The 19,118-nt window shown below is 38.9% G+C and overlaps 1 protein-coding gene across 2 annotated transcripts in view; it reads left to right on the top strand.

The window, feature by feature from the left end:
• The first annotated feature begins 2,802 nt into the window (after nt 1-2,802).
• Nucleotides 2,803-19,118, top strand: part of nfkbie (nuclear factor of kappa light polypeptide gene enhancer in B-cells inhibitor, epsilon) — a 35,483-nt gene continuing 19,167 nt past the window's right edge. Inside the window, exons 1-2 of one of the 2 annotated variants that reach the window (XR_015518029.1) lie at nt 2,803-3,382; nt 17,519-17,621. Coding sequence is in view for 1 of the 2 variants with exons in the window: in NM_001080089.1 (NP_001073558.1) it covers nt 3,072-3,382; nt 17,519-17,621 (414 nt within the window). In the remaining variant the exon portion in view is untranslated. 2 annotated transcript variants of the gene reach the window in all.

Below are 19,118 nucleotides of genomic sequence, written 5' to 3'. Positions count from 1 at the left end.
GGAAACATCCCAATCATTCACACATTCGCTACGGACAATTTAGCCTACCCAATTCACCTTACGCAATTCACCCATAGATATTGGAAACATCTGACCATTGACTTTCATAGTATTTGTTTTTCCTACTATGGAAGTCAATAGTTACAGGTTTTCAGCATTCTTCAAATCATCTTATTCAGTGTTCAACAGAAGAAAGGAACTCATATTATAACCACCTGAGGGAGAGTAAATATGTACGTTTTCATCTTGGGGTGAACTGTCCCTTTAAGGCAATGGTCTCAAACTCAACTCCTGGAGGGCCGCAGCTCTACACAGTTTAGCTCCAACTCGACCCGCTTAATATTCTGCAGTAGTCTTGAATGCTTTGATTAGTTGAATCAGCTGTGTTTGATTAGGGTTGAAGCACAACTATGCAGAGCTGCAGCCCACCTGGAGTCTAGTTTGAGACCACTGCTTTAAGAGAATGTGTGATATCTCCTCAGATTACGGATGTAAACACAGACTGTAGCACCACCTGCAGGACATTTGTGGCACTGTTCCTTTTGTTTAATCAACATTTAATCGTGTACTTTAAAAAAAAAAAGCTAAATCTGCACTTTAATACGTATCTGTGAGGAATATTTGTTGCTGGTTCGAGTCCCGGCTGGGTCGGTTGGCATTTCTGTGTGGAGTTTGCATGTTCTTCCCGTGTTGGCGTGGGTTTCCTCCGGTTTCCCCCACAGTCCAAACACATGCGCTATAGGGGAGTTGATTAACTACACTGGCCAGAGTGTGTGTTTGAACGTGAGAGTTTATGGGTGTTTCCCAGTACTGGGTTGCAGCTAGAAAGGCATTCGCTGTGTAAAACATATGCCGGAATAGTCGGTGGTTCATTCCGCTGTGTCGACCCCTGATGAATAAAGTGACTAAGCTGAAGGAAAATGAATGAATGAAACTGTGGTGATATATTATGCCCTAAATCTGTAGAAAACAACATTTTTGGTAAGTTATTTATGCTAATGTAATTGTTGCATCGCCATACCAATTAAAACTACTGAAAAATAGCCTATTAATTCAGGTACTTTCCTATAGTATGGTTCAAAAACACTATTAATTACTATGGTATTTCTTCATGTGGGCATGTCCCTCTGAACGTCATACAAGCAAACAAACAATCACAGAACAGACACAGAATCACACCATACACCAGAATAAAAAAATAATTGCATCTAAAATAAATGTTTGTTTTGACATTTGTGTGTGCCGGCCACTTTATTAGGTACAACGTACTAGTTCCGGGTTGGACCCCCTTTTGCCTTCAGAGCTGCTTTAATCCTTCGTGTCAGAGATTCAACAAGCTACTGGAAATATTCCTCAGAGATTTTGCTCCATATTGACATGATAGCATCACGCAGTTGCTGCAGATTTGTCGGCTGCACATTCATGATGCCAAACCCCCGTTTCGCCACATTCCAAAGGTGCTCTATTGGATTGAAATCTGGGCACTGTGGAGGCCATTTGAGTACAGTGAACTTATTGTCATGTTTAAGAAACCAGTCTGAGATGATTCACGCTTTATGACATGGTGTGTTATCCTGCTGGAAGTAGCCATCAGAAGATGAGTACACTGTAGTCATAAAGGGATGGACATGGTCAGCAGCAATACTCAGGTGTGCCAAGAAAATATGCCCCACACCATTACACCACCACCACCAGCCTAAATTGTTGATACTAGGCAGGATGTATCCATGCTTTCATGTTGTTGAAGCCAAATTCTGACCCGACTATCAGAATGTGTCAGCAGAAATGGAGACTCATCAGAGCAGGCAACGTTTCTCCAATCTTCTATTGTCCAGTTTTGGTGAGTATGTGTGAAAAGTAGCCTCAGTTTCCTGTTCTTGGCTGACAGGAGTGACACCCGGTGTGGTCTTCTGCTGCTGTAGCCCATCCGCCTCAAGGTTGGACGTGTTGTGTATTCAGAGATGCTCTTCTGCAGACCTCGATTGTAGCTTATTTGAGTTACTGTCGCCTTTCTATCAGCTGGAACCAGTCTGGCCATTCTCCTCTGACCTCTGGCATCAACAAGGCATTTGCGCCCACAGAACTGCCGCTCACTGGATATTTCCTCTTTGTCGGACCATTCTCTGTAAACCCTAGAGATGGTTGTGCGTGAAAACTTAAATCCCCTTTCTTCCCCATTCTGATGCTCGGTTTGACCTGCAGCAGATCGTCTTGACCATGTCTACATGCCTAAATGCATTGAGTTTAGAAAATTGTGTTAACGAGCGGTTGGACAGATGTCCCTAATAAAGGGGCCAGTGTGTTTGTATTTTATATAAATATACATAAACATTTTCTCAAATATATGCAAATAGTTATTAAATATATGCATAAATATATAGTACATCTTCTTAAATTATGTCAAAACAAACTTTTTTTTTGGATTTCTGCCCAACACAATATATATATATATATATATATATATATATATATATATATATATATATATATATATATATATATATATATATATATATATATATATAAACAACGTGATTCTGTGCAATCTGGGGAAATCCAGTCCATTTAAAGTACTGTCGCAATTCAGGGTTTGTGAAGGCTTTAGAACCAGTCAGGTCAAGTCACAGGTGCTTAAAGGAAGTGACTGGGATCCCAAAATCAAGAGTCTACGGTCTTTCAGGAGATTCCATGGGGTTGTCATGTGTACTTGCACTGGAATCTGGATCTCTCATGAAAGTTTTGCCACTCCCAGTGGGGAATTCCCACTGTAGAATTAAAAGCCGCTTTGACTCCGCCTACAGCATCGCTTCCCCATGCTCTTCACATTACCGTCTGCTCTTTTGGCATAAGTTTCATTACTAAGTCTGCTAGTCTACACTTTAGCTCAAACTCGCGCGTAAATAAACCAAGCAATCATATAAAATACATCTGTAATTGGACTATTTGAGGATTCATCAGTGGTGGGATGAGAAACAAAAGCGAGTGTCTCTGGTGTCATAATGTCACGGTGATTTCTTTACGTGCTTTTATTGTTTTTCTGCTAAATTGACGATACGCATCGAAGCTTCGAAATGTCGCGGAGCGGCGGCGGCGACCAAGATGGCAAACCCGATCTCGACGAAAATCGGATCGACTCCGGAATCGACTATGCACCCAGAGAACCCAGAGAACAGTTTCCGAGTCTGGCCAACTCTGAGGAGAAGGATAAACACAGTACAGATGAGCGACTGGACTCTGCTTACGGCTCTTCGTCTCTAACAGTGGACAGTTTGGGGGATTTTATCGAAGAATGCCGCATTTCTAAATGTGAAAGCGCGACGGAATGTCAATACACTGAAGAGGAAGTGAATTTCTTAACCACTGTCACTGAAGATGGAGACACGTACGTTAAATCTTCATTGATACGTTCAAATGTATCGCCTGGGTGCACTTTAAATGAGTTTGAATGTCTAAACATTGAGTTTTATTTACAGTTTTAAGTGAGGTGCTTACGTTAGGTGTTGATTCGTTGCGCGCCGCGGAGTGATATTGAGAATAGATCTTCATTGACATGTTGAAATATATAACCGGCGTTATATATTGTTAATTATTAAATTAAATTAATTTTAATGTGTAAATATGGGTTGTTGTGAGTTTTGTAAACTAGTTTTAAGCAATAAGGTCCTACTAATATTAAGTTTTGATCATGCCGCGGAGAAATTTTATTTATTTTGTAAACGCATCCTATTCGTTTTTTATGTATTTATTCATTTATTTACATAAAAATGCACGCATTCTGTATTACAACAATATGAAATACACAATTTTGTGGTTAATCTCAAGTGTGTAAATTCTTCACTGCAATATAGTGCGTGTTGTTGCTACACTTAATAATATTTGATCAGTGATAACAGGTGTTTGGTTAATAATTAATTCCGATGTTGTTTCAGTGTTGAGAAACTACTGAAATATTGTGACAGTTATGTCATTAGATACATATTCTCTGTTTACATGCAGCACTACTTGCATCACTATTTTATGCATGTTATATTAGGGACTATATTTTCCAGCGGAAGGATTGTGTTTATTCAATAAGTATTTTGCTGATCCTTATTTTAAAGACGCATTCATGTTCATATACAAACCAACAAGGGACTTTACAGTGTTTTATTGTGAGTGGGTTGCGGTCTGTTTTTTGGACTCAATGGGTTAATTTTAATCCCCAACAAAGCAAGACTAAGAATATGCTAAACGAAGAAAGATGGCTTTACACTCTACAAATGTCCACTGTGGCATGATTATAAAGTCTTAACACGATCAAACAAGTTTCATTTTAATTTAACATGCCTTAAACATTTAATAAATGTTATATTAAGCTGATTAGAAAGGCTTTGTGCATGAAAAGAAGTTAGAATACTGTAAAAAAAAATGTAAGTGAATATTTTTTTCTATGTTGCTTTAACTTATTTTAATAGGTTTGAAGTACATTTTTAAAGTTATACACAGTTATATTTTTATTCAATTTAATTGATGTAAATTCAGATGACTAGACAAGTTATTGTGATTCAACTTAAAAAATGAAGACAGCAAGACTTTTTTTATTTACAGTGACATAACTTTAATAATAAGGGTAAAGTTTTAAATTATGATGGCAGGACTATATCATCATCCTTTTTTAAGTGCAAGAAAACAAATAAGCTCTCCTTTCAATGCATGCACATTCATTTGTATGCATTTTTTAAAATTCATTCCAATTGAAACATGATTTAAAATAGCTCATTCTTCCTTTTTATTTCAGTAAGCGTCAAGAATTTTGCTAGTGCATTCTTTAAAACAACGTTGAGTGATTTGTTTAAGTTGGCTGAGTGACACATGCTCATATGACAGATGCAGGTTTGATCACAGTAGCAGGCTTTTCTGTGTTAACACTGCAGTCAGTTAACAGACGTCTAGAAACTGGATCTGCCGTTTATGGCGCATGAGAAGCAGAAAGCAGAAGTATGCAGACAAGCGTGGAATTCCCCCTCATTGAGTCAGAAAACACGCTCTGATGGCAGCGCTTTTGAAAAGTGCAACGCTTTAAACGCGCACATTCATGTGATTTTTAATGCTTTTAGAGCACGTGTCGTGTAATAAACATGTTTATGCAAGCACTGACCTTTACACCAGTTAGTGGTTGGGTCTGTAACGTATGTGTTCAAAAACAAGTGGGCACGCACACACGCATTCTGGTTAATGTCAGCCTGCTTTCAATTCAATTCTGCACTGTTTTCATAGTGAAGGTGGTGGTATGATTGTATTTTGAGAACGTCTTGATTCACTTTGAGTCATGCTATTGGTTTTAGGTGCTGTTGCAAGAACAAAACTCCATTGTCTTTTTTTTTTCCTGAGTGTCATCAGAGTAAAGAAAAGTCACAGGCCGTATAAAATCCCCAGGAAGTGTCTAGAACTGAGTGTTGTCCCGCTCCAGCAATGCACTTTCATTATTGGGGTTGAAGGTAGTGGTTTTATAAGCATTGCAAACATCGTAAATATGAGCCTTTCAGAGTATAGTTGACGTAACAAATGAAGTGTTTATAATGGGATGCATGCATTTCTGATTATACAGCTACTTTAATGTTGGTAATTGTTACTTGCATGTTTTAAACAGTTATATCCTGTGCTTAAAGGCACTCTATGTCAGATTTTTTTATCTTTGGCATGATGAGAGTACATAATATTTGACTAGATATTATTCAAGATACTAGTATAATGGATTTTAAAGGCTTACCTTAGTTGATTAGGGTAATATTAGGGTAATTAGGCAAGTCATTCTATAACAGTGGTTTGTTCTGGAGACAATCCAAAACAAATATAGCTTAAGGGGGCTAATAATATTGACCTTAAATAGTTTTTAATAAATAAAAAAAACTGCTTTTATTCTAGCCGAAATTAAACGAATAAGACTTTCTCCAGAAGAAAGAATATTATAGTTAATACTGTGAATAATTCCTGAATCTGTTATACATCATTTAGGAAATATTGGAAAAAGAACAAATAATTCAGAGGACGAATAATTCTGACTTCAGCTGTATGTGCGTACATTATACCAAATCAGAGTTTGTACGTATGCCAATTTTAACGACCGTGCATGTGGTGTGTGTTCATGCTAAAGACGTCACACACCCTTTATTTCCATTTTTTTAAAAGTATTTTGGGCTGCCCAATTCCAGAAGAGAACTGGTCCTCTTTAAAAACCGCAACGCTTTCGTATTTCAGCTTCGCGCTCAAGAAAACACACAACAGTTTTAATCCAAGTTTATTATGCTGTCCTGGCGCCATCTTGTGGATAGACAACATCAACCGTCTTTGGTCTACTACACAATGGCAGGCTAATGGCGGCCGACGAGCTCTCTTAGAAATTGTAAATATTTTAAAATAGGCACTATTCTTGCAAATAAACCGCATAGTTGTAATCTAAACAACTACATTCTCGACTAAAAAAGCCTCAAAAGTACATTTGGTTGTCTAACAGCAGTAGTATTTGTCAAGCTGTAGCGTCTCTGTGCTTGTTGCTGGCTGTATGTGGGCGGAGTATTACACACAGGTGCATGCACAAGCCCCGCCCGTAATAGCAAAAGTGGGCGGTGCTCACGGAGTAATCCTCTTTAAACTTTGTGAAAACCGTTATTTGAATATTATTTATTCACGATGTAGTCATTTGCTCATTTCTTTTAAGAAAACGAACTGCTCGAAACCAAAATAATTTTATCGAACACATCTGGGGTCCGTACGTGGATTACTCAATTAGCTGTATTTGGTTATTGACGATTTGACATGATCCAGGATCAGTTCGTTCTTTAAAACTCATCCGAGAGTTGTTGTCATAGCATCAGTGCTGGTAGCTCAAACTTGCTCGGGAGCAGCAGCTTATTTCATATAAACTGGATAAGATTGGGTCATTTCAAGCATAGGTAATAGACTGATTTCACACGGCCGCCAATTTTAAAAGCGAAATCGAGGCTGCGGTGGGAAGAAACCTGAAAGTATCGTTGGGAGTTTCATAGGAACGTTGTGTAGCTGGCTGTATATCTTATCAGCGAAGAGAAAGTGACACAAATTTATAATTTCACTGCCCTCCGAGAGACCCGAAGGTCCGTTCTGAATGAATGGTGAAAATGAAAAGGGATATCAGAGCTCATTTAAAGCTAAGTTACGGGAAATGGCACTAGTTTGCTAACGTTTTCTAACCCAAACACACGTTTTAGATGCCATTTATCAAACTTAAGTTAATGAACTGATGCTTTCACTATATTAGACTCGCCACGATACTGAATTAAAAGAAAAACTGTCAATTCCCCACTAACATTTAAAGCACTGTTAATGGCTTTCTTAAAACAGCGCTGATTTGCCATTGTGTTCATGTGCTCAACAGAAATGACTGTGATTGGCCGAGAAGATCATCAGTTCACCCTCTGCTGTTTACCGAGTGCAAACACAGACGAGCGATCTGCTTGATGACTCGACTGATCTTCACAGCTGCTTCACACTCCAGTGTCCGTGTATCTGTGTTTGCACTGGGTGAAGAGCGGTAATCTGATGAGTACTGGGGAATACTATGGTAAATCAGCGCTGTTTATGAACGCGCTCAGTGGCACTTGAATGTTAACAGGAAATGGACGTTTTTAAAACTTCAGTACTGGGACAACACTATAACAGACAACACGAGGGTGTGCTGCAGATGACTACATTGTTTTATTGCTCACCGAGTTACATAGGCTGAAGCAGGAAAGCGTCCTCACGGTGTTTAACTAGTGCCATGAACTGAAGCCTAGGAGGACACTTCAGCATATTACTCTTAAAGAGATCTTGTTTGATTCTAATTTGCTTTTAATTGTTTAAATTTAAACTTACTGAATGATATTAAAGTGATGTTTACACCATTTCTGCATTTTAAAGTCTCTGCAACAGCTGGCGGTTTGTAGTGCACAGCATGTTACTGCAATGTTTACAGTGCTGGTCCTATACTTCTAGGTTTCTTCCCACCGCAGCCTCGCTTTGGTTCTTTAAAATGGCGGCCGCGTGAAATAGGCGTATACTAAAAATCTGTACCGAATGCTGACATTTTCTTACCGTACGTTCACACCGGAAGCGGCGAGAGCGTCCAAGGTCACTCTGACCACCCTGGCGACAACGCTGTCTGCCTTCAGCTCCAGAGCGTCAAAACTCGCTACATTGATCTCGTATTTAAAGGAGCCGTTGCAGCATATCAGTTAAATTCCTGCATAAAGCATGTTTCTAGCATGAGAATGTTGCGCACTTCATATCAAATTCATTTAACAATGGAAGATCAAGTTGCGTGTGGTGTGGCTTTGCTCTATTTATCCAATATGTGTCCATATGTCTGAAATATCCTGAAGCAGCAGTACTGTTTTGTACTGTTTTGTTTCCCGCTTTTTTAAGATTAATTTATATAACATTAATGAACATCAGTAACTCGCCAGTAACTTATTTAATGCATCTTCCTGTAAGACAACATTGTAAATCCGGCGACCGCAATCATCAAACCCTTGGGAATAACTGTGGTCGGAACCAAAGTTCACAGGTCTGTGTTCTCTGAACTGCTATCAAGCGGAGGACGTCTTCATTCTGATTGGTTGCCGCCGAACCGCACCATAGCTCATTACCATAAAGTTGACTTGATTTCAACTCTCCTCGACGCCCACGCCGGAGATGACGCGCCGCGCTGCTCCTCGCCGCTTATCGCCGCCGGCTCTCATTGAAAATGAATGACTTCCGGCTACTTTGACGCTCTCGCCGCTTTCGGTGTGAACGTACGGTTACAGTAGTAACCTATAGATTATATACACTTAAGAATAGTAAAATAGTAAAAAAAACATATATAATAATTACGTATTATATCGAACGAACCGTTTATTGCTAGTTTTAATGTAATTTAGCTCACATGGATAATTGAATAATAATCAGATGATGTCATTACGCTGCTGTGCCGTCAGCCAATCGTTGCATTGCTAATCATGATTTCGAGGATCGATAGGTCTGTCCTTTATAACACATGCAGCGGTCTCAGATCAGTTCATCCTGACATTTCAGTCTGATTCGCAAACTTGTGTGAAGAACCAAATTAGCGAGATTCTGGATCTGTTAATCGTGATAACTGATCTCTGTTTAGATCATTTAAGCGAGATATGAAAAACAGACCCAAGGTCTTTTTTAAATACTGTGGCTTTTCCTCGTTTCCCTTCTTTCCGTCTTCCTCTGCTTCATACTAGAATGATAATAGGTGTTGAATGCTTTACTCATCCATCAACATGATTTCTGCTGGAGTCCTGTTGGATGATGAAGACTACAACCCCCATCGTTCCACACTCAGGGCCCTATTATATACCCGGCGCAGTGTGGCGCAAGGCGTGGCGCAGTAGTCTTTTGGTAGTTTCAGCTTGGCGCAAGAGTCGTTTTGAGGCGTTGCGCTACGCTGTTTAAATAGCAAATGCATTTGCGCTCAGATGTGCGCCCATAGGCGTTCTGGTCTAAAAAGGGAGGCGTTCTGAGGCGGACCGCTGGCGCGTTGCTATATTAAGAAACTATAATAGATTTTTCATTAGACCAAAACTAACCCGGTCTAAACTCCAGCGCAGAGTTGCGCCTCGCTTACACACTGCTTAATACACACAAGAGAGCAATAGGCAAATATCTTTACATATGAAAAAAATGTAAATATTAAGGATATATATAGGATAAAATAAGAATAGATAAAGGATATAAATATAAAGGATTAAAATATTACAAAACATATTATTTTCTAGCCTACATAAATATGAAAAAACACTGCTTTTATGTCTTCTTCATCTCGGGAGGCTTTTTCAGTTCATTCATAACAATTTGTTTTTGTATAATGTTATTATTATTAGCAGTATTAGTTATTATATCCATATTTATATTTGTTTTATTAAAAACAAGCTTAGATTTGTTCACCTGTCAGGTTTTAGACCATATGGGGCACAGCATGTGTTTTAGGATATAACTCAGGTTTTTGAGCACATTTTGTTATTATTGTTCATTTATTCATTTGCTGGAAATTAGAACTGAATTTAGAAATAGTTTTGAAACGAATATTTTCGCTTAACAAACAAAAGTATTTATTTCTAGACTAATTGATGTCTGTGCGTAAAGGTTTCCCTATCCAAGAGCGAAAGTGAAAGTAGATCATTTATCTCTCATTCTCACGCAGTAGATGCTCTGTTTAACAGTTTTCTGTTAAAAAAAACTGTTAACTGTTTGCTTGTGAAATGCTCATTTTTTCCACTTAGACTTACTTTACGTCCTGTAAATAGCGAATGCGCTCTTGGCGCGACGCAGCTAACTCTTAAAGGGAATGGGAGATGAGACTCTAATTGGTTTATTCTTTAAACACACCTATAACTCATTAAGAAAATAAACTCAACCCTTTTAGACCATGCGCTGAAGCGCAAGGCAGATTTCCCGTCCTTAAATTAGCAAAAACGCGTCCTGACACGCCCTGAAAGCGTTTGCGCCCTGCGTTTTGGGCTTTGCGCATGGACCGTCAAAATAGAGCATTCAGTCACTCAAAATATGTCTTTGTTTGTTGTGAACACATGCCCTCTAGTGGAGAAACTGTGCTTTTAACCCCATCTATAACTGACAAACTATATATTTTAAGTGTGTGCATATTTGACCAGCAGGAAATATTATATAAATATTATATATAATAATTTAGTAATATGCAACCAAATAGTTATTTTCACTTTCATGAAATGGTGAAAAAAGCAGGGTAAACGCTCACTTTGTTTGTGTTTCACGAAGCAAGGTCATGAAGTGGAATAAACAATGACCGAATGTGCATGTTTTGGTGAGAAAATCCTGCAAATTTCACACACACAAAGTGAATCATGCTTCATTTTCCACAGTCAGATTGATCACACCGAAGCCCTCTCACAATATTTACATGCTGAAACCGCTGGCTTCTACCTGTTTCCTCCTGGTTTACTGTAAAAGGTTATCGCATGTGGGGAAAGTAGGTGAGAAATTACACACCTGAGAGGAAATATTGCAGCTAGAGGATTGGAAAAAAAAAGACAATGAGTATGTATTAATTTATTTTCCTGCACGCATCATTTACCGGTTATTTGTGACTCAGATCGAACATTTTTATGCAACCAGTTCAGGCCATATTTGAATTCTTAAATCAGTTTTGTTTCCCCCTCACAGAGTCTGCATTTGTTTGATCAAAACTACACTGTAAAAAATTCTAATCTGTCTCAATGCAAATCAATCAAGTTAACTTAATGTTTTTTTTTTTTTGTTTTTTTTTTTTTTTACAATTTTAAGTTGATTGAACATAAAACAATTAAGTTTTCCATAAAAATAACTCAATAACTCATTTTAGGTACGAAGTTTGAACAACCAGCAACATTGTGTTGAGTGTACAGTAAAATCCTCAAAATACGCCTTTGTTTGTTTTAAATACACGCCCTCTAGTGGAGGAAATCACACACTGTGTGTTTAATCTGATCTAAAACTGACAGATGTATTGTTGGAAGGCGTTAAGTAAGTGCTTTTTATATTTAACCACTGTTTAGCAGGAAATATTAACAATAATTTATTCATTTGTGACTAAAAATGTAGAAAAAGTGAATATAAACACATTTGCAATAATTTCAAGTTCAGTTTTTGTTAATAATTGAAGCAATATTTTCTCTTATTCGTCTAAAAATGTTGAGAATGTAACTGAAAATGCATTGACTTGTCATGGATGATGTAGGAAGTCTCCAGGGAAAATATTGCATGTCAAGTTGAAAGGATGTAAATAATTATGCATAGTGATGTCCAGGGGCCTCATGTATCAACGCTGCGTACGCACAAAAACTTTGCGTACGCCAGGTTTCACGCTCAGAATCGCTCACGTTTGGATTTACTAACAATGAACTGAACGTGGGAATGTGCGCAGCTTCACGGCAGCTTTCTGGCTGGCGTACGCACATTTTTTGTGCGTGTCTGTATTATTTCCATTGGCGACTCCTAGAGGCAGTTGTGTTAAATTCCTCTCTACAAAGTGTCTGAGCCTTGCAATGGCAGCTGTATGAGACGGGTTCATATAGTAGGTATGTAAGATTTCCATACCATACAGTTGACCAGCCAAACATTAAAGCACAATTTGCAGCGGTCGCCTGTTTTCCCAATGTAATCTGAGCAATCTACTGCACGCACATTGCTATAAAGACACTATCTGAAGATGAATTTGCATGCGTGAATCAGAAACATTTCCATTCAATAAATGTGCAAATAAAATATGATGCACAAACTTATTGATGATTCCTACTTGTCTTTCTCGTGATAAATAGTAGGCAAAATATGATATGTAGCGGGGGAAAAAACAAGAATGAGTTCATCAGACGCTGGATTCGAACCGAGTTCATGCTCGAACGTGTCAGTACATGAATATATGCGTCTTACGAGCTGCGCCACTAAGTCTGCTAAGGGTACTGCAACATTTTACAGATATAAACCACACTATTTCTTTTTTTAATTCACTCAGTGCGATGTTCAGACCCAACTGTGTCAACCGCATCAGCTAAACTCTCCCACTCTATTTTTTTCTTTTGTTGTTAATTCCGGAGAACAAACTTGCAAATAACACCGCTTTTCTCCGGTCTACCTCCGAAAGCAGCACCTCCAATTCACATTCTGTTCAAAGTTTCTCTTTTTGCTTAATTTTGCCATTGCTTTTTCGTTGGGTTTTGACATTAGCATAGTCATTAGCATATTCATACGGGGGAGGAGGCAGGGAGGGGTTTTGTGCTCGTGCATGTTGCGCTCAGTTTCACGTTCATTCAGATGTACAAAAGAATATGCGTGAGATTCGGCGTACGCAGTGTTTCATACATCTGAATTTTTTTCTGCGTACGCACATTCACAGCTTTGTGCGTACGCAATGTTTTAGTAAGATTTCCACGCAAGTCTTCGTACATGAGGCCCCAGATGTATGAATAGTTATTCATATTAGTGCCAGTAGTTATTTCGATAGTATAATTGATATTCAAAAATGTTATACTTAAAAATAACTGAAAAACTGTGTTGAGTCAGCTCATTTTAAGTAAGAAGTTTGAACAAGCAGCAAAAATATCTATAATTTATTTGAGTGTGCAGTAAAATCTGCAGTGTTGTGTAACGACATTAATGGAAAGTTTTAATCACAGTAGATCTCTGAATAACCAGAGACAAATCATGCACACACTCAAAATGGGTCAAACAAAACACAAACAGGACGATGTTGATGATCGTAAAAACAATACACTGTAAAAATGCTGGCTTCCACACAATTCCAATATGTTGACCCGGCACAAATCGATCAAGTTAACTTGAACTTTTTTACAAATTTAAGTTGATTGAACATTAAACAAGTAAGTTTCCTTTTTTATAATTATACTTCTAGGGGTTTTTACCTTTATTATATAGGACAGTGAAGTTGAGACAGGAATACATAGGGAGCAGAGAAAAGGGATCAGGATGAACTCGGGTCGTCATGAACACCTTAGGACTATACAGTATGTCGGCACACTTTTTTTTTTTTTTAAGATTTATTTTTGGCCTTTTTTTGCCTTTATTATTAGATAGGACAGTATTGAGACAGGAAGCTAAGTGGGAAAGAGAGAGGTTAGGGAAATGTCGTCGAGCCGGGATTTGAACTCGCGACGCCTTGACGTGCTATTGCCCCATATGTCGGCGCACTAACCACTAGGCTATTGCAGTATGTCGGCACACTTTACCACTAGGGTCTTAAAATCAAAACCTTGATTAATTAAACATTTTAACTCGATTACAATTCATGAGAGATTATTTATTTATATAAATTTTCGCCCTCTAGTTCACTGACAGGTTTCGTACAGTAAATATGCTCACAAATTACAAGTGAGAGATTTGTGAATGAAGGGTGCGTCACTTCATTTGAAAATAATTGAAGGAAACGCACACCATCTACTATCATTGATTATTTATTGAACATCAATGCTGTACAATTGTAATTAAAAACACATCTCTGCACCGCCCACTACCAACCCGACCAACTACAAAGCTTGCGCTACGTGTCGTTGTGGCGTTTAGTTAAATATTTTTGAGAGGTGTGCAGGTATGCTCATATTATAAAGAAAGATAATATAAATGCTCATATTACCAAGACATGGCGGGGGAAATGTAATGTAATGCAGTGCTTCTTGTACAATCTGAGACCCACTTTAAATCGGATATCACTCAGCCAGTGGAGATCGCTGATTTTTAAAGAAAACAGACCTTAAACGCACCGGATTTTGCATTGGCATTCAATTTGCCGGAAGCGCTTAACCCAGGTTTCTGGCAAATTAAAAGTCCTCTTAGCATGCTTCAGCATATACCCCATTGTCTTCAGATGACCCCAAAGATAAAAGTCTAAGAGGATCAGATTAGGAGACCTTGGGGGCCATTTAACTGGCCCACGATGACCAATCCACTTTTGTGGATGATTTGTGAAAAGATTTGTGAAAAGATTTGTGAATGAAGGGTGCGTCACTTCATTTGAAAATAATTGAAGGAAACGCACACCATCTACTATCATTGATTATTTATTGAACATCAATGCTGAACAATTGTAATTAAAAACACATTGGCGGCTTTCTGCACCGCCCACTACCAACCCGACCAACTACAAAGCTTGCGCTACGTGTCGTTGTGGCGTGTAGTTAAATATTTTTGAGAGGTGTGCAGGTATGCGAAGACTGCGCCGGACCGTACGCATGAGCTTGGCAGAAGTATATCAGAATAATATAATGAGTATAAATAATAATACAGATACATATCCATTTATATGGATACACCTTAATAAAATGGGAATGGTTGGTGATATTAACGTCCTGTTTGTGGCACATTAGTATATGTGAGGGGGCAAACTTTTCAAGATGGGTGGTGGCCATTTTGAAGTCGGCCATCTTGGATCTAACTTTTGTTTTGTCAATAGGAAGAAGGTCATGTGACACATCAAACTTATTGGGAATTTCACAAGAAAATCAATGGTGTGCTTGGTTTTAACGTAACTTTATTAATTCAAGAGTTATTTACAAGTTTCTGACCACTTCTAAAATGTGTTCAATGTGCTGGATGTGTCCATTGTGTTGGATTGTAAATGCAACCCTCTTCTCTCACTCTTCACACACTGATAGCAACACCGCAGGTGAAAGGCTTCAGACTTCCAGAATCTGTAGTTTCATGTGCTGCACATCTTGTATCTTCACACCATAGAAAATAGGGTATATGCCGAGCTAGTGCTGTTCCCATGCTGATACACTTCCGGTGACCTGTTATTGTGAACTTTTTACGATTTTATACGGTTGCTTATACAGCATCGATGTTGTAATGTCATTAAAATACACTCAGTTAAATAAACTTTAGCATTTATTTAGTTGCTAAAGCGTAAAACAAGAGAAAAAGCCGTTTACTCGCACGCACCCGTCAGAATCGGCAGGCTAACGATGAAACTCCATTGAATATACTGGGGTAAAATAAATGCTCATATTATAAAGACATGGCGGGGGAAATGTAGTTTAATGCAGTGCTTCTTGTACAATCTGAGACCCACTTTAAATCGGATATCACTCAGCTAGTGGAGATCGCTGATTTTTAAAGAAAACAGACCTTAAACGCACCGGATTTTGCATTGGGATACAGCTCACCGAAAGCGCTTAACCCAGGTTACTGGCAAATTAAAAGTCCTATTAGCATGCTTCGGCATATACCCCATTGTCTTCAGATGACCCCAAAGATAAAAGTCTAAGAGGGTCAGATCAGGAGACCTTGGGGGCCATTTAACAGGCCCACGATGACCAATCCACTTTTCAGGAATCTGTTGATCTAGGAATGCTCGGACCTGACACCCATAATGTGGTGATGCACCGTCTTGCTGGAAAACTCAGGGAACGTGTCAGCTTCAGTGCATAAAGAGGGAAACACATCATCATGTAGCAATCTTAAATTGAGAGAGTGGCCTTGAGGTTTCCGTTGATGAAGAACGGCCCTGCTGTCTTTGTTGTCTATGGTGTGAAGATACAAGATGTGCAGCACCTGAGGCCCCGTTTACACTAATGCGTTTTAGTTTGAAAGCGCATAAGTTTTGCTACGGTTACGCCATTCATCCACACTACGCTGGAGTTTTCGAACACCGAAAACGGAGCGTTTTGTAAACGCTGGAGAGGCCGTTTTCATTCTGAAACGCTGCTGCTCCGTCTCAGTGTGGATGGGGGAAAACGGAGACATCTGAAAAAGGAGATTCGCTACCTGATTGGGGCTTTTGTATCATTGCGTATCCTTCCCTTATTCGTCAAGCCCCTATCACATGACTATACACATGGCTACCGGAAGACAGCAGACCAGCCTTCACTGTAAACAACAACACGGACACAGAAATGAGAGCGTTGTTTGCACTGTTGTCTGTTTTAGGCGCCATTGTGCAGTTATTCATTTGTCACGTTTAGTAACAACTCGCCCTCGTCGTCTGTCCACAAAAATACCTCTCTTGCTTTCTCTGCCATCGCGTTCATTGTTCAACCGGCGTTTGTTGACAAGCAATAACCAAAGGCTGTGCGAGACACATGCTTCCTGTTTATACTAGAACGCGCATGCCCAGAGTGCGCGAATAGTCACGTGATACACGTTTTTGGTGGCGTAGTAATGTGTTTAGAAACGCTGGTGTGGATCATTTTTGATCTTAAATGGCAATTTAAAACTAAAACGCACTAGTGTAAACGGGGCCTGAAACTACGGATACTGGAAGCCTGTGCTGGCCTTTCTCCTGCGGTGCTGCTATCAGTGTGTGAAGAGTGGGAGAAGAGGCTTGCATTGACAATCCAACACAATGGACAGCACATTGAACACATTTTATAAGTGCTCAGTAAATGTTTTTAAATGTTCAATCATTCAGAAAGTTATTAAGTGGAGGAAATCAGGCTTTACTTTTCTGTTTCTTTGGTTGTATGTAATAAGCAATAAAATCCATGTGGGGTGGTTTGCAATGGCAGTACTCCACTATTCAGAGCAGGGTAGGGCCCTTATTCAGCTTGTACAGGGCCGGCCCTGGCTACCACACAAGTTAGACACTAAAATGTGAATTTTAAATGTCAATGTATGGAACGTTTTACAATCAAATTCAATGTGAAAATGTCTTTGCATATTTCCTCGACCCCACAACCGGCTTTGTTCTTGTAAGTGCGAGGTTTTCAGTAACCCATGCAGTTTTTAATCATTAGATAGCAAGACGAGCTCTGAGGTGGATGCGTTTATAATAAAGTTCCATCGTTGCGCAATGCTTGAATGCAAGCCGCTGCCATTCGCTTTACTCTGACATATTTCTCAGTATCATTCAACCTAATTATTTTTTTTTTCCATCACACATAGAGCTGCTTTTAGACTGCGGTTTGCATGACAGTTCCTTCCCTTTACCGTCGCCGGCTCTACTTCAGCTTTTAACCATCAGCTTTTCTTGTTTTTGTGTTTCCAGGATTCTCCACTTGGCCATCATTCACGAAGAGCTGAAGTTTGCACAGTATTTGGTAGACCTGTTCCCTCCGGAGCTGATGGATATCCAGAACAACTTGTATCAGGTATCGGGTTATGATTGCATAACAGAATGAGCATGCGTTCAAAGAACTGCACACGTCGCGCTCATGTTTCATGAATAAGACCCTGCAGGAACAGGAAAAAAGAAACTTGAGGGAAATCTTGCATGAAAGTTGCAATGAGTTTGGTTATTTTTGTTTCCCCTTTGAGGGGAAACTCCCTGAATGTGTATCAAAGAACGATGGGGGTTTATTACACTCGTTTGGCAGCCTCCGGTTTCAATTGTTATTTTGAAATTTGGGGTTTATCCGGTGACAACAGATGAGGGGCTTTCTGAAGAAACCCCCCTCATAACTGTTGTACTTAAGAAGCCTAAATTGAGTGTTTATTGACTCTTTGTTGGCATTTTGGTTGAGGGAAGCTGCAGTGTGGGCAATTCAGCATTCACAGTTTCAATTAAATAGCAGTGAATAACCTTTAAAGGGGGATGGTTCCCTTAAAAATATAGGTTTGATGGCTATTCACTGTATCTGAAGTGTTTCAGAACATGTATGAGTTATTCTGTTGAATACAAAAAAATATTTTGTAACAATATTGGAAACCGGTAACCATTGACTTCCATTTAAAAAAAAATAATCATATGGAAGTCAATGGTTACCGGTTATCAGCATTCTTCAAAGTATCTCCTTTTGTGTTCAACCGAAATTTTAACCGCTGTTTACTCTCCCTTAAGTGTTTCTGAACATTTATAAGGTATTCTGTTGAACGCACAAAAATATATATTTAACAGTGTTGTAAACCGGTAACCATTGACTTCCATAAAAAATACAACACAATGGAAGTCAGTAGTTTTCAGCATTTTTCAAATTATCTTATTTTGTGTTTAACAGAAAGTTTAATCACTGTTTACTCTCCCGCAAGTGTTCCAGAACATGTATGAGTTACTCTGTTGAACACACGAAAATATATTTTTAACAATATTGAAAACCGGTAACCATTGACTTCCATAACGTTTATTCCACAGAAAGTTTAATCGTTATTTACTCTTCCTCAAGCAGGGCTTAATTTGTGCCGGAACATGCCTGATCCGGATCCGGCACCTCTGCAATCTGATCTGGCACCTCATTTTACCGATCCCCTATACTCCCCCGTCCGCTGTTCACTTTCTTCAGCGACTCCTTAACCCTCTTCAAGTTCGAGTAGTTTATAATCTGTCAATAAACCTACACAGTAAAACATGCTGGGTTGTTTTGACCCAACATTTGGGTCAGACATTGACAAACCCAATGTTGGATTAATTTTCTAGATTAAATTTAAATGACACTTCTAAATCTAATGGTTTGTTGTGTTTGTCCATATTTAACCAAACATTGGGTTAAAACAATGCAGCTTTTTCTAGAGTCTAAAAACTTGCCTTTTCGTTTCTAGAAAGTAAAGCTCCTTCATCCACTCCATTCCAAATGGATACGGCCTCGATTAATAACCCCAAAAGAGTCACATCATTGAGCTAAAATAAGTTCACAAACACTGTTTTCTGCATT

The sequence above is a fragment of the Danio rerio genome, chromosome 20, assembly GCF_052040795.2.
Source record: "Danio rerio strain M-AB ecotype USA chromosome 20, GRCz13ab, whole genome shotgun sequence".
NCBI classification, from domain to species: Eukaryota; Metazoa; Chordata; class Actinopteri; order Cypriniformes; family Danionidae; genus Danio; species Danio rerio.
Note: the sequence above shows the minus strand (reverse complement) of the source record. Positions and strands in the feature narration are given on the sequence as shown.